Source organism: Dama dama, chromosome 10 (assembly GCF_033118175.1).
Source record: "Dama dama isolate Ldn47 chromosome 10, ASM3311817v1, whole genome shotgun sequence".
Taxonomy (NCBI): Eukaryota; Metazoa; Chordata; class Mammalia; order Artiodactyla; family Cervidae; genus Dama; species Dama dama.
This window is the reverse complement of record NC_083690.1, coordinates 10,121,510-10,146,316: the sequence shown is the minus strand read 5'-3', so window position 1 is coordinate 10,146,316 and position 24,807 is coordinate 10,121,510. Positions and strand designations below refer to the sequence as shown.

At 44.1% G+C, this 24,807-nt stretch overlaps 1 protein-coding gene across 2 annotated transcripts in view; it reads left to right on the top strand.

The window, feature by feature from the left end:
• Window positions 1-24,807, top strand: part of GRIN2A (glutamate ionotropic receptor NMDA type subunit 2A) — a 430,691-nt gene that overhangs the window by 363,973 nt on the left and 41,911 nt on the right. For both annotated transcript variants that reach the window (XM_061152805.1, XM_061152806.1), the window contains one exon: window positions 1,086-1,246. In XM_061152805.1, coding sequence (XP_061008788.1) covers window positions 1,086-1,246 — 161 coding nt within the window. The remainder of the gene's footprint in view (window positions 1-1,085; window positions 1,247-24,807) is intronic.

Genomic DNA, 24,807 nt, shown 5'->3' with positions numbered 1-24,807 from the left:
ATGAATGATGGCTAGAGAAAGAGTAAATGATAACATAGAATCATTGTAAGGGAAGAAAAATGACTGTCCATCTACCCTTCTAGGTTCTTGGTTGAGACCTCCACCCCCCATAGAAAAATGACAGATTAAAAAAAAAAAAAAAGAAAAATGACAGATTAACAGGAGAAAAACATGTATACCTCCTGTATATATGGGACATACCCAAGAAAACTGAGTAACTCCCTAAAATAGCCCAAACCACCAGCTTAAATTCTATCTTCAGCTGAAGACGTAAGAAAGATGTAGGGCGGTGAGGGTTGGGGACGTGTGGCAGTGGGGAAGGAAGGTCAGGAAAAGCACAGTCAGTAAGCAAGGGTATGGTCATGATGCAGATTTAAGTCACTGCCTTCTCCATTGAAAAGAGTTTTAGAGATTTAGTCATCTTCCTCTTCCAGGTTACAGAGAGGAAGACTCCCTTAAAATGTAAGATTTTTGCTTCTTCCAAAAAGGTTAACTTGGACTCAGTTTTCAGAGTTTCTCCTGTGTCTGCTCTACCTTAAAAAAAAATGATAACCAGCCCCCCAAAACTTCATATGCCAGAGAGGCATATTTGGGGATGGCAAATTCTGCTCCCCTTCATCATCTTCTGATGGAATGTATTAGAAGGAATTGTAAATGGAGTCCAGAGATGAGAGTGATTGGTGAGAATCTCAGAAAATGTCACTGTAAAATGGATGAATGAACTAAAGTCATGCATTAACTCCAGCTCAACTAGCATTTCCCAGGTTCTTTCTGTGTCCCTACCACTAGGCCAGTCTCTGTAATGGGACCTAAAAATGCCATCCCAACAAGTTTCTATTGCACACCCCGCCGGGCCCTGTTCTGGGCTCTGGGGAACAGTAAGGAACAAGACAGACTCTGTTTCTGACTTCCTGGAGCTCCCAGACAACTGGAAGGTGTGATTAAGCAGAAAGGAAGCACAAAACTGAATGGGTTTCTTCTGTCCTGCGCTAACACATGCCGATGTTTGACACCTGACCCAAGGCAGAAGGATGGCTGACTCTTCTTTCTCCTCCTGCTCTCTTTCTCTCTCTGTCTTTCTGCAGTTTCAGAGACCTCACGACTATTCCCCGCCCTTTCGATTTGGCACGGTACCCAACGGCAGTACAGAGCGAAACATCCGCAACAACTACCCCTACATGCACCAGTACATGACCAAATTTAATCAGAAGGGAGTCGAGGACGCCTTGGTCAGCTTGAAAACAGGGTAAGGATGGGGTTTTTCTTTTGCTCTGCAGGCCTGCCTGTCCACGCGCCTTACAGACAATGACTGCATGCCTAGGTGCTTGCCTGCTTCTGTGTTGTACTTTCTTAAGAGCTGGAGGTCAAGGAGGCCTCCCCGCTGAGGGCCGCTTTTTGTTAATCTGATGAGAATCCAAGCCTTCCTTCTGAGTTGCATTAAGCAAAAAGCAAATCCAGGACACTTTGAAATGCAGAGAACCAGTGGGATCTCTTAACCTGATAAAAAAGTTGGCCCAACTCAATGGGATTATTTTAGCCATAGGAAGATCTAAGGAGATGGAGTTTATATAAAGTGGGGAAAACACAGTGCTATCAATTTTTATCTGATTTTGAGCAGGAGTTTATGAGGTGTAGCCTTCTGTAGAAACTACAGAGTGTCACACAGAGGAAGGAGAAAGGAAATATGGAGAGAAAAGCAGTGAGAACTCGGTCTCTCTAGAGGTACAATGAGCATTCTCGTCTACCTGTTGGCATTCTGGGAGATAGCAGATGCAAAATAACTGAGGCTGTAAACAGAAGACCTGTTTTATGCCCTCAGACAGTTAATCAATCACCCTTGGTCTCATACGTGAAGTGGGAATAATAATAAGACCTCATTTGTAGGGGTTTTATGAGGATTAAGAGCAAATTTACTGTAAAGCGTTTCAGAGTGTGCCTGGCACTGAAATGGGACCTAATTGCTAGTGTTATTTGGTGTAAAGGTTAAATTCTATTCCATGGACTCTTCAACTTTTTGAAAAGTCAGGGATGTGTGAAATGTGTTTCTGAAAGGGTTCCATTAAAAATAATTCTGTTTTAAATTATGGGATTTTTCAAAGTGGAAATTTTTGCTTATCCAGAAAATTAACTTCCATGGACCATCCCAGCTGTCAGGAATTCTGAAGTAAAACGGGCTGCAGTTATTCTTCTTGCAGATTAACACATAGCCTCTTTGCCTTGTCTATTCTGCCAGGCATTGAGAAGGTCTTGCTGCTGCTTTTTTTCTGGTGGGGCAGAGGGACCCCTCTAGACCATCAAGTCCGCATTTCTGCGTCATTTCCAGGAGCTGTGGCCAATGGCATTTTGTCTTTCAGTCTCCTTAGGATCTCTTGGTATCTCAACAGGGGCTGGGAGAGCATTTATTTAGCAGTCGAGCCTATTACTTATGCAAAACTCATTCACACACTGCTCATGACTTTTTAAAAACTTACTGAGAGGCATAACAAAAATTCAGAAAATGTGCAAGTATTAAATATGCAGCTCGATGAATTTGTCCAGGTGACCTAACCACCCTGATCCTTCGGCTCTCCCGTCTCCCATGTCCTCTCCCTCCTCCAGTCAGTACCTTTTCTTGCCTGTTCCCTCGATGCTAGCCCCTGTATGACAGCTGTTGTCCCAGACTACAGTACTTTTCAAGGTACTGTCCTGTAAGATTAGAAATGTTTTCTTTGTTTTTTGTGCTTGTTTATTTTTTTATGCATTATTTGCGTGAAATGTATTATAAATCTATTACAGTACAGTACTGTATAGCCAGTTGAGTTATCTGGGGACCTAAGCTAACTTTGTTGGACTTAGAAACAAATTAGACTTAATGAACTCACTTTTGGAATGGAACTTGTTCATATGTAGGGAACTTACTCTACTGTCTTCCATCTACCATCCTCACTTCTAAAACCGTAGATTCTTTTGTCCTGTCATTCTACCATATAATGAAATCACACCATGTGTTTTCTTTGTGGATTGCCCTTTTTCTGGCTCACCATTCTGTTAGTGGGATCACTGCATGTCTTTCTGGTTCTTTTGTTCTCATTGCTATGCAGAATTTTTGCTGTGGGGATATACCACAATGCACACGTCTCTTCTAACCGTGATGGACGTTAGGGTGGTGTTCCACATGGGGCTATTATGAGTAAAGCTCCTTAGGGCTTTTTCATACATGTCTTTCATTGCACCAGTGGATACATTTTCCTTGTTATATACCTAACATTGGAATTGCCAAACTATAGGATATGGGATGTTCACTTTTGGTAGATATCAGAAAAGACAGATTTTTTATAACTTTCCAGCTTAGCCATAGGCATGAGTTTTTATTTGTTTGTTTCCACTGTGGTATTTTCATCAGTATATACTGTTATTCTGAACAGACCATGAGGATAAATGTGAGGACAATAGTTAGAAACAACGATTGAAGGCTGACTGGTCTTCTCTTCATCTATCTATCACCCAGAGGACAAAATAGGGTTTTTTTTTTTTTTTCTTTTTCAATTTTTAAAAAGAATGCAAACAAAAAAGAGTAGAGATATACAAACCATCCTTGGCCATAAATTGTACAAATTGTTCTCGGGAAGCCATAAAATGATTATAACATCCATCTTAGCAAACTTGGGCAGATGGTGAGTTTACTCTATGTTCAATCTCCAGAGAGGGGAATACGTGGCATTGTTACTTTAAATTCAGAAACTGGAGCTAAAGGGGTGTGTCTTTTTTTTTTTTTTTTTAAAGAAATAACTACACATACTGTTACAGGTGAGGGCACTCCTGCTTATAGCTGGAGATTCTGTCTCAGTGGAGTTAATATTAGGGGAAATCACTTATATGTTTAACAGGCTTCTCAGATAATTATTTAAATCAAATTTTGAATAGATACTTCACTTACACAATTCAAAAATAAAAAATTAAACAATGGAGAGCCTCCCTTCCACACTGTGCCTTATCTGCCTAGTACCCTCCGTGTGTACGTGCTAAGTTGCTTCCGTCATGTGGCTCTTTGCAACTCCATGGACTGTAACCCACCAGGCTCCTCTGTCCATGGGATTGCCCAGGCAAGAATACTGGAGTGGGTTACGATTTCCTCCTCCAGGGGATCTTCCTGACCCAGGGATCAAACCCGCATCTCTTGCGTCTCCTGTATTGGCAGGCATGTTCTTTACCACTATACCGTCACCTGGGAAGCCCCAATACCCTACATAGTAATCACCTTTACTGCTTTTCCTGTGTATCCTTCCCAATCTTTCCCTATCAAAGCATAAACAGCTGCAGAGATTTTTTTTTTTTACAGATTTATAGTTTTTTTCATTGTGTGAGTGTACCATATGGTATTTCATCAGTCCCCTACTGATGGATATTTAGGGTATCATTCTTTTGTTGTTGCAAGCAATACTGCTGTGAATATCCTTACATGGGCGTCACATCCAGTGTAGGAGAAATTTCTTGGATTGCTGGGCCAAAGACTACACACATAGCCGTGATTTTGACAAACATTGACAGATTTCCCTCCCAAGGAAATTCACCTTAACCCTTGCTGTATAAGCGTACCTGTCTCCCCAAAGTCTTTGCTAACGCAGTATGTCATCAATCTTTGAAAATTTTGCAAAGATAATAGGTAAAACATGTGCCAACATTTAAATTTGCACCATTTTTATTATCCGTAATTTTTTTTTTTACCAAATGTAACTAAAAGCCTTCTGCAATTACTTTTTTGAAAACATTCATTATTTTTTCTCTTGTTTTGATGATCTTTTCTTATTAATTTATCTATTAGAGAAATGAGCCCTTTATTTGTGGTGTGATTACAAATGTTTGTCCCAGTTTTCTGTTGTTGTTACTTTATCTCTTGAGCTTGCAGATAATTTTTTTTCCTGTGGAGATTTATATTTTGTGTAGTCACGCCCATCAATCTTTTTTTTTTTTTTCCCATCACTGATTTTGAGTTGTAATTCAAAACTCCTTTTCACTCAGATATAAAATAGTTTTATCCCCTTCTATTTTGGTTGCCTCTTTAATATTTGGAATTTTTCTTGGTCTAAAGTATGAGAGGACCTTCCCTGGTGGCTCAGATGGTAAACAGACTACCTGCAGTGCAGGAGACCTGGGTTCAATCCCTGGGTCAGGAAGATCCCCTGGAGAAGGGAGGTGGATATCCACTCTAGTATTCTTTCCTGGAGAATTCCATGGATAGAGGAGACTGGCAGGCTGCAGTCCATGGGGTCGCAAAGATGACTCCAACTCCTCAGATGATTATGAGAACTAAATTTGAGAACTGCCGTCACCAAACTGCACCAAGGTCTGACAAACTCTCTGTGTTGATCATATCTGATCATCGTCCCATTATGAGATTCTGTCTTTCAGAGGTCTACTTCACCACACTGAGTTGCCTTTTCCCTTTCCCATCTCATTTTCTTTTTAAATTTTTCATTTTGAAATATATTACTTTAAAATAGGAAATGTATTATGAAATTATTTTACAAGAGTAAATATCATGAGGATATGCAGTTTAAGGAATAATAAACTCCTCATGTAATAATAATAATAAAATAAACCCCAGCTTAAAAAAAAAAATAGACGTTCCCTTCCTTCACTATGTATAGCATCTCTAGAAGTTTCTCTTCTCAAAAGGTACAGGGAGGTGCCCTATATGCTTCTAGATTGTTGGATTTCAGGATATTCCCTTTATGCTACCCCCAATATGCTAAAATCCAGTGGGGCTTGGCTTAAAAAAACCCAGAGCAAGTAGCTCAGCTGCTGGGTCCCGCCTGTCCACCCACAAGTCTCAATGACATCTGTGGTTAGTGATTATGTGTATCTATACAGCAGGGTCAATGAAATGGGGAGGCTCCTTTATGAATTGTAACTTACTAGAAGAGTCTGGAACACAAGAGGGACCTTGAACTATGGTTAAGCAAGAGTCCCAGTTCAGTCTGAGTCTGGGCTCTATCGTTAGCTAGCTGTGACCTTGGACAAGTCATGTCACCTCTCTGAGCCTCAATTTCCCCCATCTGAAGAGTAAAAGGTCTGGATTCCTCAGTCTCTGAAATAATTCTGAGATTCTTTTACTTGTGTCAGCACTTGAATACTTCTTTAGAACTTTCCAAAATGCAAAATCCAGACAAACCACAATTAGAAACGGCTGTCAGTTTTGCAGAAAGGATTTAGAATAACTCTCCACAGCTAGGTGTCTCCAACTCTGGCCAGGGAACCAACTCTACCTGAATCAAATGTGTGTCTGTGTTAGTCACTCAGTTGTGTCCGACTCTTTGCAACCCCATGGACTGTAGCCCACCAGGTTCCTCTGTCCATGGAATTCTCCAGGCAGGAATACTGGATTGGGTTGCCATTTGCCTTCTCCAGGGGACCTTCCCAACCCAGGGATCCAATCTGGATCTCTTGCATTGCAGGCACACTCTTTACTGACTGAGCCTCCAGGGAAGCTCACCTAAATCAAATGGTTACTTGTAAAAATGCAAGGTTTTGGACTCAACACAAGACCTTCTCTTTAGTGGTAAAGATTTTGGATTTGCATTTTAACAAGCATCCTGCTGCTCCAAGGTGATTTTGTTATAAGGTAAAATCTGAGAACTACTGTTCAGAAGTTCAATAAATACATTGTGCACATAAAGAGTAGGCCAGCCAATATAAACATAAGGCTTGTCTTCAGGATCCAGAATCACTTTAAGAGTCTTGGGGCACAGAAACCTGAAACTAAGTTTTCTAAGTGTCATGGTTTATTGAAATTTATAATACATGGAGATAAAACATCCCGGAAAATATCAAGCAAATCAGTGAGAAAATAGGGTTGATCTGCAAACATTGACAGATGGAGTTTTCAGGAACAGGTCTGTTTTGACACTTGGGGGTCTCCTGAACCAAAGGTGGATGAGCATTTCATGACCCTGGGTTTCTAGGCCAACTGGGTCTGAATCAGTTGTTGTTGTTTAACCACTAAGTCATGTCCAACTCTTTTGTGACCCCGTAGATTGTAGCCTGCCAGGCTCCTCTATCCTTGGAACTCTCCAGGCAAGAATACTGGAATGGGTTGCCATTTTCTCCTCCCGGATCTTCCCAACCTACACCCACGTCTCCTGCATTGGAAGGCAGATTCTTTACTCCTGAGCCTCCTGGGAAGCCCACCTGAGTCAGCAGGGATGCTAATAAAAATGTGAATTCCTGAGCCCCACTAAGCCAACAGAGCCCGAATCTCTGGAATTTGGAGATTCGAATTCCGGATCTGCATTCAAATTCCAGATCCTGTGCTTGGGAATCTGCATGCTTTAACAGGTTCTTCAGGTGACTCTGATGTACAGTAATCAAATGTGGGGCCCATGTGCTTTAGAAGAGGGAACTGAAGCTGAAATGAGTGGAGACAGATTTAGATTTATAAACGCTCAGTCATCAGAAGCCAATGTTCTCCAAGCGGTTTTGGCAAGTAGGCAAAACTGCAAGCATAGCACTTACGCCAGATTTAAATTAAACAATCTACGTTCTTACGACTCTGAAGAGCCTAATATTTGAAGACATAGTCGGATGGTTTATGTTTTCTTATTTTAACTGACTTTCATGTCCAATTATGCGTATATAAATTTATGGAAAAGTCCCAGTTTCCTTTGAAGCATCAGTCAGGCCTCTCCCCACCAAGTCCCTTTGCTGATTTCATTTCCAGTCCAACAGTGTTGGGAAGCAGACAGGCATCTTTTGGCTTCTCTTACATTGAGTAGTTTGGAAGAAGAATTGGGAAGACTCAAACTGTGCTCAATGATGTGTCTGTATACTAAAAGGCAGAAGGTGGTCACATCTATTTGCAAGTATCAGAAACGTTTTCATAGAAAAGGTGAGCATTGAATCCCTGTGCTAGGGCCAGCATCTCCAAGTCTGTAGGGGTCAGGAGTCCCTGTTTTAATTGGCACTTCCGGTGACTCAGATACAGGCAGTTCCTGGGCTTTGCAAGGTTAATTCATTGAGTATTGAGAACTGGTGTTCTGTCTGGAGTGGACAGGACCGAGAAGAGGAAGGGTTCAGAAAGAACAGAAGCATGGAGGAACACACGTTTAGGTTTGGGTGAGGTAAGTTGAAAGTGCCTTTGGGACAACATCCTGATATTTCATCTTTGCATTGATTGAAACCTAGCAATCTGTGAGATGCAGCTCCAAGCACTTCAGGTGCTTAATCTCGTTTCATCCTCAGAAGATGCCAGTGAGCTGGGTACCATTACTGCCGTTACTGGGTACCATTACTACCATTACTCAGAGGTACTATTATTCCTCTGAGCTGGGTACTACTATTGCTATGAGCTGGTACTCTTACGGCTGTGAGCTTGGTACTCTTACTGCTATGCGCTGGGTACTATTATTGCAATGAGCTTGGTACTCTTAACTGCTATGAGCTGAGAACTATTACTTGTATGAGCTAGGTACTCTTACTCCTATGATCTGAGTACTGTTGCTCCTGTGAGTTGGGTACTCTTACTGCTATGAGCTGAGTACTATTATTCCTATGAGCTGGGTACTTAAAGAGATGAAGAACCTAAGGCTCTACAAGGTTAACGAATTAACCAACAGGCTAGTTAACTAAGTACTTCACACTGTAGAATTATTGACTGTAGGATTTAGGTTTGTCTCCCGACATGTCAGTGTCAGCGAGGCAGTTGGATATATGAGATTAGAGTTCAAAGGAAAACTGAAGACCAGAGTTCTGTATTATATTATTGTGGAGGAAGAAATGTTGTGCCTCCTTTCCAGATTCTTGTGGCTAATCTAAGAATTAAATTGACATGAGACAGATTAACAGGAGAAAGTCAAACAGAAGTTTAATAACATGTAAACCCTGATGCTGGGAAAGATTGAGGGCAGGAGGAGAAAGGGACAACAGAGGATGAGATGGTTGGATGGCATCACCGACTTAATGGATGTGAACTTGGGCAAACTCCCAGAGATGGTGAGAGACAGGGAGGCCTGGCGTGCTGCAGGCCATGGGGTCACAAAGAGTCCGATGCAACTTAGTGACCGAACAACAATATGCAGATACTATATAACATATATGCGTCAGTTGGCAATCTGAGAGTTGATAAGATCCCAGTATCCTCCTTTCCATCCTCAGAAGAAACTGGTCCAGGGATGCTAAAATTGCCAGGGCAAAAGTAGACCAGGAAGGCCTGAGTATCCTCACTGATGCTGAGTTGACATGCAGAACAAGTTCTTTCAAGGGTGTCATCTGAGCACATTTTATTAGCTATATTTTACCAGTCAAGCAGAATCCCACTCAGAGGGTTCCTTTCCAGCTGCTGAGTTCGAAAACAGGCATAGATCTCAGGGTTTGGTGAGCTGTTCTGCTAAATGAAATAGCACAGTCTCCAGAGAAAATCGGATCGACAGTGACCTGGTTTCTGAGGTCCACCCCCACATGGCAAATAAAGCTCAAAAATAATTGCTACCACATCAGAGGGTTAGCAACTTTACCCTTAATAAAAACTCAAGAAAGCAGAGAAATCTTTTTTGTTCTTGAAATTATTTCTTGTTAAACTCCATTAAAACTATTTTAAGGGATGTCCACGACCACCCATAAAGTATTAAAAGAAATTTTTTTTCTTTTCTTCTTTTTTTTTCTAAAAACTTTTTAAATGGGGGAAGAGTTGAATAAAATAGGATCTGAATTCTGTAAATTCAGAGAAGAGAAAGAGGCAGAAAGGAGACTGAAATGAAATACATCAAACATTATGAGAGATATTATAGTTGATGAAGACTGTGGGCTTTCTATCCTCTTTTACTTAACACATTTTTCTGCAACAAAAGTGTTACTTGTAGTAAGAAGGAAACAGTGTTTTTCTGAACATAATTCTTCAGTTCTTCTTACATTTCCTTCAGGCATTTGTCCACATGTTCATAGTTTACACACATTGAACCGGTGTCCTTGCTGTTTGGCTTTTCTCAGTTAAATCTATACAGTTTTGTTGGACAATTATCACATTTAATGAGTAGGTGTTATTTCAGTGAGTTAGAAAAAGATTAATTAATTTAACTTTTCCGGCTGTGTGTTTTCATCATATGCTGTCTGGCCCCGGAGGGCCCTCCAAGAAAACAGTTATTTCAGAAAGCTGGCTGATACCGTTACTGGACCAGTTTGTTCAGACTGTCATCCTACATCACGTCTCAGACTTCTGTGCTGTGAACAACATTGTTTTTCTTTGCTGTGAGGTGCTTTTATCTTGTGGACAACAAGTCCTGTAATTCCTCATAGTGCTCTTTTTGCTCAGGCTTCTACATAACTCAAAGCTTAATTTATGATCTTCTGATAGCAACTGCAGAGAGCTTATGGCGTGAATATCTGCTTTCTGACTTTCCCTAAGGCTTTACCTGCTTTTCCATCTCAGAATTCAGTTCCCTCAAATTGCTTTCTCCATATGCTGGAAACTTCTTCTACTGCAGTTTGAATAACCTGCCTGAATTGTTTTGGAAACCCAGCAAGGTATTTCCAACTAACTGATTTCATTTACCTGTGTGCCAGGCACTGTTCTGAATGCATTGCCTGAAGCATCTTATTTAAACCGCATAACAACCCAGTGAGACAACAATGATCACAATTTGCATTTACGATCGAGGAAACAGGCACCGGAAGCTTGAAGAACTTGTCTGCGGTCACACTTGCTCCAGAGTCTAGGCTTTGAGTCATGACTTAAAAACACTAAATATGAACATTTCTAGAACAGTGCACAATTAGCCTGTTTCTGATTGCTCACTGTTTTAAAAACCCAGAACTAATTTTGTCCATGCTTTAAAATGTCTCTTCCTCTCTTTGAAAGTGTTAGTGCTGCTTTTAAAATGGTCAGTATTTCTCCTTCCATTGAAATGGAGAAAAGAAATGAGCTCACGGAGAAAAGGCACCTGAGCAAAGGATGCATTCCTTATGTTGGGAGCCACGTGGTTAGGAAATTCTTCCTGGGGTGACTGAATGAGCAGGAGCTTCCTGGCAGATTCCATCTCCTTGCCTCCTTAGGGATCACCTCTCCTGATTGGTTGCCAAACTCAACACAGTTGAGTTGCCAAACTCAAACTTCAGATATGACATCTCATTTCACCCTGACTCAACTCTGCCCATCAGGAGTTCTCTCCATTTTATGGAAGGTGAAACTGAGGCTTGAGGAGCAGAAGCAACTTCTCCGAAAGATAAGTGAGAGACAGAGCTGGCACTCAGACTCAGCCCAGCATCTCTTTGCCTCCATGATTCTTTCCATCCATGATGTCTGCCTCCCTGCTTGTCCTGACAAGTGAACGACTCCGGGAAGTGCTGGCACTTTTGTTGTGAGGTTTGAGGGCTAGGACCAGAGAAGCTGATGCTCCTGCCCATCGGGGGCTCAGATTTGGAAAATCTCAGTAGTGTGCCCTCTCTGTCTCCACTGTGAAAATTGTGAACAAGCTCCCACTGACCCAGGTGCTAAAATGGTCTCCGTGTTAACACATCAGCCCTGTGTGTCCTCTTGCTCTACCTAGCAGCAGTGGGGGGAACGTGTGAGTTTTCCTGCTGCCAGATTAGCTCTTAGCACAGGTCAGGAGATGCTGTCCACACCCTGTGATAAGTGCCTGGGGCCCAGACAGTGGCCTCTGCCCTCCTTCCATTGAGAGAAACGCAGGTTGAGGAGCAGGATAAACTCGGGCACACTCCTCAGGTTTCCCTATGGTGGCAGTTCCCTAGTGCTACAGTAATAAATAACCACAAACTTGGGGGCTTAAAACAACAGAAACATCATCTCTCCCAGCTCTTGAGTCTGCACGTCTAAAAGCCAGGTGTCAGCAGGGCCACACTCCCTCAGAAGACCCTGGGGGAGAATTATCCTTGTCTCTTCCCACTTCTGGCGGCTCTTGGCTTGGGCAGCATCATTCAGATCTCTGCTTCTGTCTGCAGGTGACCTCCATGTGTCTCTTCTTCTTATGAGAGATGCTTCTAAGTCATCGGGTTTAGGGCCCACCTAAGCCCAGGATGATTTTGTCTGGAGATCCTTAACTAATTACATCTGCAAAGACCCAGCTTCCCAATAAGATTGCATTCTGAGGTTCTGATGGATGTGAATTTTAGGGAGGGGCACTGTTCAACCCACCACACTCATCTGGGCACCAGCATGGTTTTCCCAACAGCATCCTCTGACAGGTGTCTAACATGAGCACTGCCACAGAAGGCTCTCCTCTGGGGTCTGGGGTCTGCGGGGGAGACCTCCTTCCAGTATGTGCTTGGGGAGTGACCTTGTATGTCACCCCAATGATGGTCGGTGGACAGGATGCAATACGGATTCTTGCATGTAAACTACCCCACCCCTGGGTGATGCAGTCATTGTATTGGCTAGTTTCCATCCTTGCTTCCTCATCTCAAATGCTTAGTTGTTCTCTCTCTGTGCCAGACGCTCTTATAAGCACTTACCTATAATTCTTCATTTAATTTCACAGCCGCCCCATGAGGGTTGATGTATCCAGCATCTGCACTGGGTACACAGAGAAACGATCGTCAGGCATGGGAGGGGGAGAAATTTTTCCCGACTCTTCTAGTTTTTTCCTGGCTGGTCGAAGAATTAAACTGGCATGAGACAGGTTAGCAGGAGAAAGTCAAACAAAATTTCAATAATGTGTATATGGAAGAGACCCAGGAGAACTGGGTAACTCACCCAAAGGGCCCAAGCCTCACCTTAAATACCATCTTCAGCTAAAGACAAAAAAGGATGTTGGAGGTGGGTGGATTAGGACTTCCCAGGAGAGGAAGGCAAATGACATGGAGATAGAAAAGCAGATGTTTGGTAAATAAATGTTTGCTGGGCCACAGGAGACAGTGGGACTCACCGATCTTTAACCCCTGCTTGGTCTCCCCCAATATAGTAAGCCCATGTTCTTTGCAGACAGTTCTGGTGGTAGCTCTATTCTGGGAACAAGCCCTTCATCTAAATTCTTCAGGCAGTTAAGGAGGAGGTAAAAAGAAACATTTCCTGAGTCTCTTCTTTCTTAAGAATAGTCAGCCTAACTTAGTCCTCATGCCAAAGAGACACCATTTGGGATGGCAGATTTGGCTCCCCTGCACTGCATGTGTGTTTCCCAAGTGGCTCAGAGGTAAAGACTCTGCCTGCAGAGATGCAGGTTCAATCCCTGGGTCAGGAAGATCGCCTGGAGAAGGAAATGGCAACCCACTCCTAAATTTTTAAGGAAATTTAAATAACTTCTCTGAACCTTATTTCCCAGATTTCCAAATCCTGGAGGAAATAGCTACCCACTCCAGTATTCTTGCCTGGGAAATCCCATGGACAGAGAAGCCCGGCAAGCTACAGCCCATAGGGTCACAAAGAGTCAGACATAACTGAGTGCCTGAGCACACACTGCCATGCACAGCTTAAGTCTCTTGCTGGTGAGCTTCAGAGATGGGATTTGAAGTGGCTTTGGCATCTCTGCCATTAATCACTATGCTCTATCACTTCTCACAAAGGAAGATATTCTTGCTGTAAAAAGTACAGATAAATAGGCATCCATTTGACTGTGTCCCAATTCCAAATCATCCCCACTCTCAGCAGGTAAGCAGCATGCTCTCTTTGATATACATGTCGTTTCTCCCAGACCTTTGTCAGATGCATTGGCAAATATTTGTGTGTTCACATATAATTATAAAATTTTGTTTTGTGGGGTGCTGTCAAACTCTATGAAGTAAGGCACAGTTTGGTTTTTCAATTAATAATGTATGTTGAAGCACCTTCCATGTCCATAGGTGTCTTTTGCCTTCATTCTCTTCGATGGCTGGAAAGAATTCCCTGGTTTTCATATAGCACAGTTTATTATGTTAGTTCTCTCTTGGGGGCTCTTGGTAATATGGTCATGTTAAAATCTGTGATGAGGTGTCTGTGCATTTCGGCAAGTCATTCTGTAGGAATGATCTCAAGAAGTATGACTTCTGGGTCAGAGTATTTATACTTTCTATAAAAGGTTAGTCTTATTCAGCTGATTGATTGACTTATTTATTTTCTGAATGACCCCATGATTCAGAGCATTGACTTTGAATTGAGAAATACCTAGTTTCCTATTCTGACTCTGCTAATTACCAGCTGTGTGACTTTTGGAAATTTAAATAACCTCTCTGAGCCTATTTCCCACATCTCCCAAATCCTAGAGGAAATAGCTACCCACTGAAGCATTCTTGCCTGGAAAATCCCATAGACAGAGGAGCCTGGTGGGCTACAGTCTGTGGGATCACAAAGAGTCAGACAGGGTTGAACACACACATTCAGAACTCTTTTGAGGATTGAATGAATTGACTTAGGGGAAGTTCCTGGCACTGTATCAGACGCATAATAGGGTTTCATTGATTCTTTCCCAAGTCCCTCACTTTTATATATTCTCTGACCTTTGAGAGTCCTTGTCTTTCAGTCCTACTTGTGACAAATTCAGCAGGATCACCGTCTCTACCCAGAGTGTGTGGTGATGCTTAAGAGCCAAGCATCCTGGATTCGAATTCCCTCTCTGCTGACAGTCAGCTGTGGGACTTTAGACAAGCTAACTTCCTGGACCTCAGGGTTTTTGTTTATAAAATAATGCTAATTATGATTCCTTCACCTAGGAACTATAATTTAGAAACTTGCATTTAGAACTGTTGAAAGGATTAAATGAGCCAGGCAGGCAGAGAGCAGTGTCTGGCACACAGTAAACATTCAGGAAAAGTCTGTAACAGAGAACATTCTTTGTAATATGAGCATTTTAAATAATGTGCTGTGCACCATGGAACCTTTGCAATAGTTCGGTTACTCTGATCCCGAGGAATATCTACTAAGAAACTCTATAAAAGACTGACATGTTGGCAGGCATCAGTACTTTTCCTGGGTCCAAACGTGAGCAGTAGCATGAAGAAGGAATAGCATTTGCATAGCGCTTTATAATCCCCCAAGCAAATTTACCTCCATTCCTTCCTTCAACCAGAGTACAACCTCTGGAAGAGATTGTTTTTCCTTCCGGTCAGACAGGGAAGTCAAGGCTTAGGTGTGAGCACAGACTCACCCAACAACCCACAGCAGTGCTTCTCTGACTCCATCCCCAACCTGAGGACAGGCCCTCCGATTCAGGAAGCCGGTGACAGCCTTGCCCTGAAGGCGCGTTGCTTTGGCAGGTGGTAGATGGATCTGGAAACTCTGATGCTGTGGGACACCCAGGGCAGAAACCTCCTCTGGGCTTCGGTTTTCTCTCCTGAAAAATCAAAAGGTTGCAGTACACGATTTATCAATATCTTGGATAAGGTTAGTTTGTGAAATTTGGTGTTAAATTCAGCAGTAATGAAGAAGAGGGGGTTTGCTGTATCATTGGAACCTTATTCTGTTTTTGAGGTTGTTAGTAGGCAAACTGTTTGCCCTGTTTCCTTTCCTCTGTTTTTCCCTTTCACCACCCTCTCTCCCTCCTTCGAGAAGACTCTTGAGAGTCCTTGGACTGCAGGAAGATCCAACCAGTCCATCCTAAAGGAGATCAGTCCTGAGAGTTCATTGGAAGACTGATGTTGAAGCTGAAACTCCAATACTTTGGCCACCTAATGCAAAGAACAGATTCATTTGAAAAGACCCTGATCCCGGAAAGATTGAGGGCAGGAGGAGAAGGGGACAACAGAGGATGAGATGGTTGGATGGCATCACCGACTCAATGGACATGAGTTTGAGTAAACTCCGGGAGTTGGTGTTGGACAGGGAGGCCTGGCGTGCTGCAGTCCATGGGGTCGCAAAGAGTCAGACACGACTGAGTGACTGAACTCCCTCCTTCTCTTTCTTTCCTCCTCCTTTCCTTCCCTCCTTGTTTGTTCCCTTCCTTCTTCTTTCCCTCTCTTTCTCCCTCTCTTGGCCTCCCTTTCTCCCTCCCTCTCATCTCTAAGTCTCTTCTCGTAAGTCTATCTCCCTCTTTTCACTCTCTCCTTCTCTGTCTTATCCTCTTTCTCCTCCTCTGTCTCTCTCCCTCACTCTCTCTTTGCTATCTTTCCTGTCTTTTTCTCTCCCTGTCTTCCCATTTTCCTTGCTGCCTGCTTCCATCTGTATTTTTCCCCTCCCTTATTTTCTCCCTCCTTCTCTGCCTCTCTCTGTCTCAGTCTTACAATACTGCTCAGAATGTTCTCAGTTAAAAAATAAATAGTCACCATCCGTCTTTTCACCCAATTCACAGTGAATATTACTGGAAGAATTAATCAACACAAATTAAACTGACAGCAACAAAAAGCACACAGGGTGAAATTTGTTATTGACTGCAAATCCATAAATGACTCAAATCTTCTTGGCCAACTTTGCCTCTCTGCACAATTTTGACCCAGGAGAATTGGACTTGATGGCCACCATCCCCATAAGAGAACGCTCAAGATGGCAGAAGTTATAAATTAGTAAAATTTGTTACTGTCCAAACACTGATCAATGAATCAAATCCTTGTAAAATTGCAACACAAAAGAATTGATCCCAGTGAAAACAGTTTCCAAAAAAAATTGGAAATAATTCAACTATGCTACGTGAGGCATTGATCTAGGAATTAAATTAGCTTAATGGAGTTTGCTCTGAAAAATGCTTCCTTAGTGAAAAGGCATCAGGGTTGGTATAATTCTGACTTTGAAATTTGTACTCATAAACTTCAAAATGTGGTTCTGGGTCATTTTCCTAAAGTCTATTTCAAACCATCCCATGCTGATGGCAGGAACAGTCTCTGTATGTATTGAGTGTTTCTTGCCCAAGCAGACACTTTAAAAGGCTGTTGTGCCTCAGGGGTACCTCTTCTTGGGCCCGTGAATGTGCCTCACCCACCGGTAGCGCTGTGTCTGGATGCTTTGATGGTGACCTGCACACCATGGCTTCTCTGCTCACTGATGTTACCCCTGCCCCAGCCATCCCCTGGATTCGTACCAGGAGACACAATTTCCAAAACACCTTCACCCCCATTTTCATCCATCCAGTATCCAAGGAAATCAACCCTGCATATTCATTGGAAGGACTGATACTGAAGCTGAAGCTCCAAAACTCTGGCCAGCTGATGCGAAGAGCCGACTCCTTGGAAAAGACCCTGATGCTGGGAAAGACTGGGGGCGGGGGGGGAGGAGAAGAGGGCAACAGAGGATGAGATGGTTGGACAGCATCATCAACTCAAAGGACATGAGTTTGAGCAAACTTGGGGAGATGATGAAGGACAGGGAAGCCTGGCGCGCTGCGGTCCAGGGGATCATAGAGATTCGGACACAACTGAGCGACTAAACAACAAGAACTATCCAGCCCCATGAAAGAGCTGTTATTCCCTCATCTTACAGATGAGAAAACCAAGGCTTAGACAGGTCCCATGACCGGCTCTAATTAGTAGCGCTGGCCGAGGTAGACCTGAACCCCATCCACTGTCCCGCATTTGTCCTGCTGACCTGCCTGAACTGATGACTGCCGTGTTCCTCTTCCTAACAAGGCTTTGATGAGCCCCCCACCCCAAAATACAACCAGTTATCATCCAAGAGATGCTCAATTCTCACTAACGCTTTGCACTAGACCTCTAAAACATACACACACACAACACACATACACACACGTTCTGGTTTCATTAATTCATCAGAACAAGTCAGTCTGTAAGTTAAAGACTTCTTGAATGTTAATGAATGAATAATTAACTTTAACTATATAATTAGCCTTTAAATGTGCTGAGACCCCCTAGAGAGCCTCTGAAAACATGCACAAGGAGATGATGAGCTAAAACCGGAAACTTTTGATGAGGAAATGTCAAGCCACTTGACAATACGAGTCCCTTTCCGCAAAGGAGCCATGCAGTGACTGGAGGCCACGGTCTCCCCTTTTGCAAGGGGAAATCTGCTTGGCTGGCCAACAGTCTTAGGGCAGGAGTGAACATTCAGGCCATCGTGTAGCTACAAGAGAGACCCGCTAAAATAACAGGGTCAGATCTACACACTGGAGAAAGCCGCAGCAGCTCCTCAAAGCTGTCAAAAATGCGGCAGGAAGCCGCTGGGTGAAAGTAGCATGGGACACACATGACAGTCCTTTGCTGCTTTGCAAATTTGCAGAGAGGAGGTCCTATTTCCCCCTCTCATTCTGAATCACTGTCATTTTTAATCATCTGCTTTCCCTGAGGACCGCGGGTGACGGGGAGAGGGTGCCAGCACCCACACAGCCTCGGTGATGCCTGGTGGGGGGTGGGGATGTCACACAGCCAGCACCGCACGGCGTGACTTTTCAGGCTCCGGTTGTGTTCCAGTCCTCACTCTGGCGAGCCGAGGCATCGTTTCATTTGTCACAAATGTTTGGAGAAGAGCTCTCCCCTCTGTAGGGAGCAGAGGGAGAGGGGTGGGCCTGGCAGGCACCCTGTCCCCATCATGGTTCTTGGACGGGATCTCTGAGCCTCCGCCGCCCCCAAGTGGGAGAAGCACTGAGCCAGTGACAGCCATGTGGATTGGCAGGAGCTGGGATGGCAGGGCCGTAGACATCTCCACTTAAAAAGCAGGAGAAAAAAGGCTTCCCTGGTGGCTCAGTGGCAAAGAATCTGCCTGCCAATGCAGGAGACACGGGTTTGATCCCTGGTCCGGGAAGATCCCGCATGCTGCGGAACAGCTGAGCCCGTGCACAACTACTGAGCCCGTGCTCTAGAGCCGGGAGCCGCGACTTCTGAGCCCACGTGCCACAACTGCTGAAACCCGCATGCCCTCGAGCCTGTGCTCTGCAACGAGAGAAGCCACTGCAATGAGAAGCCCATGCACCACAGCAAAGAGTAGCTCCCGCTCGCCGGAAATAGAGAAAAGCCCGTGCAGCAACAAAGACCCAGTGCAAAAATAAGTAAATGAGAAAATTTTTTTTAAAAAAAAAAGGCAGGAGACGACAAAAACCAAGCAGAAAAACATCACTGGCTCCTCCTGTGAGGCCTGAGGCTTCCAGCCACGCTCTGAGTTCTGAGGGGTTCTTCCTCCAGTTCCCGCATCTAGTATCCATGTTGTTTCCTTCCCAGAGCTGCCAGTTACCACACTGCAGCCTAACATGCCTCTCTCTCACCCACCATCGCAGTTCCAGTCCCCCCAGCACTTTTGGTCTCAGTTGGGCTTCTCTTTCTGATGCTCCACCCTCAACAAGAAGCTATGCCTAAACATCTCCCAAACGAGGAGGGTTAAGATGTGTTGGGGGCAAGAGATGTCTCCTCTGTCAGTGACTCCAGACCTCACATGGCCGAGCACCTCCTGGAAAAGAGACAGGCAAAACTGAACAACCCGGAAAATCTTTTAAAACCCCGACAGCCCCGGTCTGATCCTTTCCCTTTTTTTATCACGGTGGGCTTCACGTCGAGCTGGAACCCCCAGCCTGAATTTCATAAGTAAGAGACAGAGCTGCTTCTGTTCACTCCACAGGGCTATGGATAACGTGTCCCAGTGGTTATGTCCGTGGCCTCTGTCATCAGGCTGTGTTAAGCCCAAGTGCCGTCTGACACTTACGTAAGCTGGCCTGCCACATCCCTCACTTTACCTCTCGGGGCCCCCGTTTCCTCGTTCCACGGGGACCGCAGGCTTGTGTCCAACTTTGCTCAGTTAGAAGAAGTAAGTGAAATGTGATAATGTCTATAAAGTATTCAGGACCGAGTTTGTCCTGCATGATGCATGGACGTTGTAAGCCCCTCTGCTGGAAAATCAAATGCAGAGGGATCCATCGGTGTGTGTTGAGCATTTGTTCTATGCCGGGCACTGCACACACATCTCCTTACGTAACCTCCCTTTATTCCCAGTGGCCCTTGGAGGGCAACTGGTGTTTGCCCCGCTTTACAGGGAGAAGAAGGAGGCTGAGAAGCACAGGGGCCTTGTTCAAAGGCTTTGACCACAAAGCCTGAGCCGGAGGACGTCAGCGAGTTTTACATCTTTTCTTTTTAACAATGGGAACATTTTTCCTTCAGTGGGAAGGAGATCAAAGGCACGGGTCTCTGAGTCAGAGCCAGGGGAGGCCAGGGCCCCGCCTCCCCCGCCCACTGGGGGCCGCTTCAGTAACCCCCGACCACGTGTGGCCATTTATACCGGAATCTGATTTAATGAAATGAAATAAAATGGACAGCTCGGGTCCTCAGTTGCACTAACCGCAAGTGAAGTGCTCCATAGTCATAGCACAGACATGGAGTATTTCCATCCCTGTAGAAAGTTCTCCTGGACAGTGCCGCTATAGACAGTGTGTGCGCAATAAGTCCCCTACATACAAATGAGTTCCATTCCAAGAGTGCGTTCATAAGTCCAATTTGCTCCTAAGTCCAACAGAGTTAGCTTAGGCGCCCAACTAACACAGTCAGCTATATTGTACTGTACTATAATAGGTTTATAATACTATTCATGCAAATAATACATTAAAAAACAAGCACAAAAATAGAGAAAGCATTTTTAATGTTATAGTACAGTACCTTGAAAAGTACAGTAGTCCAGGACAATAGCTGGCATACAGGGGCTGGCGTGGAGCGAACAGGCAAGCAGAGTCACTGAGGGAAAGAAGGTGGGAGATGGTAGAGCTGAAGGATATTCAGCAATAGGAGATGGAGGGTAAGCTGCGATCACTCATGCTTAACATTGATGGAATGCATGTTAGCATCTTTGAAAGCTTATAACTTGAAGGTTCCTTTGTAGAGAACTTCCTGTACAAAGTTCGGAAATACTGCTGGGGAGCTTCCGGCAGCCTTTTCTTGTTGCTCAGCCACTAAGTCATGTCCTGCTCTTTGTGACCCCATGGACTGTGGTATGCCAGGCCTCCCTGTCCCTCACCATCTCCCGGAGTTCATCCAGGTTCATGTCCATTAAATCAGTGATGCGATCCAACCATCTCATCCTCTGCTGCAACCCTCTCCTGTCTTCAATCTTGCCCAGCATCAGGGTCTTTTCCATTGAGCCAGCTCTTCCCATCAGGTGTCCAAAATATTGGAGGTTCAGCTTCAGCATCAGTCCTTCCAGTGAATATTCAGGGTTGATTTCCCTTGGAATTGACTGGTTTGATCTCCTTGCTGTCCAGGGGACTCTCAGGTTTTCTCCAGCACTACAATTCCTTAGCCTCTAAAAATCTCATCTGTTCATAAACAACACAAGAAAATAAAATAAATAATAATAATAAATGTCCCAACTGGGCATCTGTGAGGCCCCACTGGGACAATGCATGTAAAATACAGTGCACTTTTGTGAAGCATTGTGCAAACAATGGCCATGTCCGTCCGTGGGTACTGTGTAAGCCCTAAGATGTTTTTGAACATGCAGGTTTCTGTGACCAATGCATTTAGACTCCAGCTGTCTAGAATCCTCCGTGAGGAACAGAAATCAAAGTCGCATAACCCTGTGGTTTCCTTCACGTGTTGTCCTCATTTGGTTCAGACGTGGCCCTGAGACCACAGAGAGTCTTCCTGGCCAGACTTCTCTAAGAGCACCGGTGCCAGTCCACCCAGGTGTGCCAACGTGTGATTGCTTTGCTCAGAATTAACTGTGTCTTTTGCAGTTTTCCTCCCTCTGACTTGATGACATCTTGCTTTTGCAAGCTTCATTTTCCAAGTAAACTTCCCCTTTTTCTTTGGGCTTATCTAGCTGTTTTTTGCTCAGCTCAAGACTTGTCATGAAATATGATAGTGATTTGCAGAAATCTGTGCCTGTCCGTAAAATACGAATTTAAACTGCTGTTGGACAGCCCTCACACGGGTGCCAGGTACAGATTTAATTTCCATTCCAGAAATGTATCAGCATGTGGTGGGTTAGCAGGATGGGGGGGACTTTCACCCCATGAATATCAACAAATGACCTTAATAGATAAATACCCTTGTACACACCGAGGCATTTATTTTTGTTTGCTTTTTGAGGAATTGAGGTCAGAGAGATGGGTGAGTCTTAGAAAGTTTCAATAAAACCCAGGTTCTTAGCATCCCCATGGCAATATAAAGCATTGGAGTTGCAAGTACTCCAACTTCATTCAGAGGACACATGCCATCCATTTGTCCCAAAGACCCCAGGACACACGTTATCCTAAGTCTCAGTTTCCCTATTCAGAGTGACAGAAGATGACTCAGCTTGCAGAATTGTAGAATTCCACAGTTCCACAGGACCACGATGACAACCTCATCTCACAGATGAGAAACCAGCAGCGCAAAAGAAAGCAGTGACTTTCCTGAGGTGGTGCTGTCATCCGGATGCAGAGAACGAACACAGATCCCTTCCATCTGCTTCTCCGTGGCTCCTGTCACACGCCCTCCTGCCATCATGCACAAATCAACCTTTAGCAACTACCCCCTCCCCACCCCCGCAACGTCCATGGGTCTCAGAGAAACCTGTATGCAGGTCAAGAAGTAACAATTAGGACTGGACATGGAAAATAGACTGGTTCAAAATTGGGAAACAAGTACATCAAGGCTGTATATTGTCACCCTGCTTATTTAACTTCTATGCAGAGTACATCATGTGATATGCTGGGTTGGATGAAGGACAAGCTGGAATCAAGATTACCAGGAGAAATATCAATAACCTCAGATACACAGATGACACCACCCTTATGGCAGAAAGTAAAGAGGAACTAAAGAGCCTCCTGATGAAGGTGAAAGAGGAGAGTGAAAAAGTTGGCCTAAATCTCAACTTTCAGAAAACTAAGATCATGGCATCTTGTTCCATCAATTCATGGCAAACAGATGGGGAAACAGTAGCAGACTTTATTTTCTTGGGCTCCAAAATCACTGCAGATGGTGACTGCAGCCATGAAATTAAAACACACATGCTCCTTGGAAGAAAAGCCATGACAGAACTAGATAGCATATTAAAAAGCAGAGACATTACTTTTCTGACAAAGATCCATATAGTCAAAGCTATGGTTTTCCCAGTAGCCATGTACAGATGTGAGAGTTGGACCATATGGTCCACGTTCTGGATCATAAAGAAGGCTGAGCAGTGAAGAATTGATGCTTTCAAACTGTGGTGTTGGCGAACTCTTGAGAGTCCCTTGGACTGCAAGGAGATCAAACCAGTCAATCCTAAAGGAAATCAACCCTGAATATTCATCAGAAGAACTGATGCTGAAGCTGAAGCTGAAGCTCCAATACTCTGGCCACCTGATGGGAGAAGCCAACTCATTAGAAAAGACTCTGATGCTGGGAAAGATTGAGGGCAGGAGGAGAAGGGGGCAACAGAGGATGAGATGGTTGGATGACATCATTAACTCAATGTACATGAGTTTGAGAAAACTCTGGAAGACAGTGGACAGGGAAGCCTGGCGTGCTGCAGTCCATAGGGTCACAAAGAATCGGACACAACTGAGCGGCTGAACCACAGTAGCATTGCTGGCTCTCCAAAAAGGCTGTTTCCTCTTGGTTTGTCAGCTGTGTTCATCATCATCGTTGACGATGCCCACTTTTTCCCACTCTTCCACTTGGATTATCTGAAGCCCTTTTATAGTCTCAGAGTATAAAACTGAGTCTCCAACCCTACAGGCCTGAGATGAAAGCTTCAGAGTCTGTTAGTGAGACACGTCCTGTAGTCTGGCCTCATCTCTAGCCATTAAAGAAACAAAAAAATTAAAATGAAGAATGTAGCTGTAAACCTTCCAAATAGTTTTGTTCCCACAGGGAGCCCTTCAGCAGTTGTCTCTGGAAGGATGCAGCATTTTACATGCTCTCCCTGCCACTTTCATTTTTCTTTGCTTCACTGTTTTATGTCTTCTTGTTAAGGAGAAAAGGGCAGTAGAGCCGAAAAAGTGTCAGGAAGTTGAGCACTCATCAACTGACTTTTCTTATTACTGTAGAGTTTATACTTCCATCTCTGTTTTCAAGGGTGATTGATCATTTCAGCCTTCTTAAATAACTTAAAAAATAAGAAACAATATACATGCCCACTAATAGGTATGTAGGTCATGAATTAGCCACAGCCATGTCTTTGAACCCCTTCATGAATTACAGCCTTGGCATGGTGAAGGGGCTTGTGTAACTCAATGAAGCCATAAACCATGCCTTGAAGGGCCACCCAAGATGGATGGGTCACAGTGAAGTTCAGTTCAGTTCAGTCGTTCAGTCGTGTCCAACTCTTTGCGACCCCACAGACCACAGTGCGCCAGACCTCCCTGTCTATCACCAACTCCCAGAGTTTACCCAAACTCATGTCCATTGAGTCGGTGATGCCATCCAACCATCTCATCCTCTGTTGTCCCCTTCTCCTCCTGCCCTCAATCTTTCCTAGCATCAGGGTCTTTTCAAATGAGTCAGTTCTTCACATCAGTTGGTCAAAATATTGGAGTTTCAGCTTCAACATCAGTCCTTCCACAGTGAAGAGTTCTGACAAAATGTGGTCCACAACAAAATCTAGACAGGGTATTAAAAAGCAGAGACATCATTTGGCCAACAAAGGTACCTGTGGTCAAAGCTATGGTTTTTCCAGTAGTCATGTACAGATGTGAGAGTTGGTCCATAAAGAGGGCTGGATACCAAAGAATCGATGCTTTTAACTGTGGTGCTGGAGAAGACTCTTGAGAGTCCCTGGATAGCAAGGAGATCAAACAAGTCCATCCTAAAGGAAATCAACCCTGAATATTCATTGGAAGGATTGGTGCTGAAGCTCCAATACTCTGGCCACCTGATGCGAAGAGCCAACTCATTGGAAAAGACCCTGATGCTGGGAAAGATCAAAGGCAAAAGGAGAGGCCGGCAGAGGATGAAATGGCCGTAGACTCAATGGATGTAAATTTGAGTAATCTGCAGGAGACAGTGGAGGACAGAGGAGCCTGGCGTGCTGCAGTCCATGGGGTCGGAAAGAGTCATACATGACTTAGCAACTAAACAGTGGCAACAATA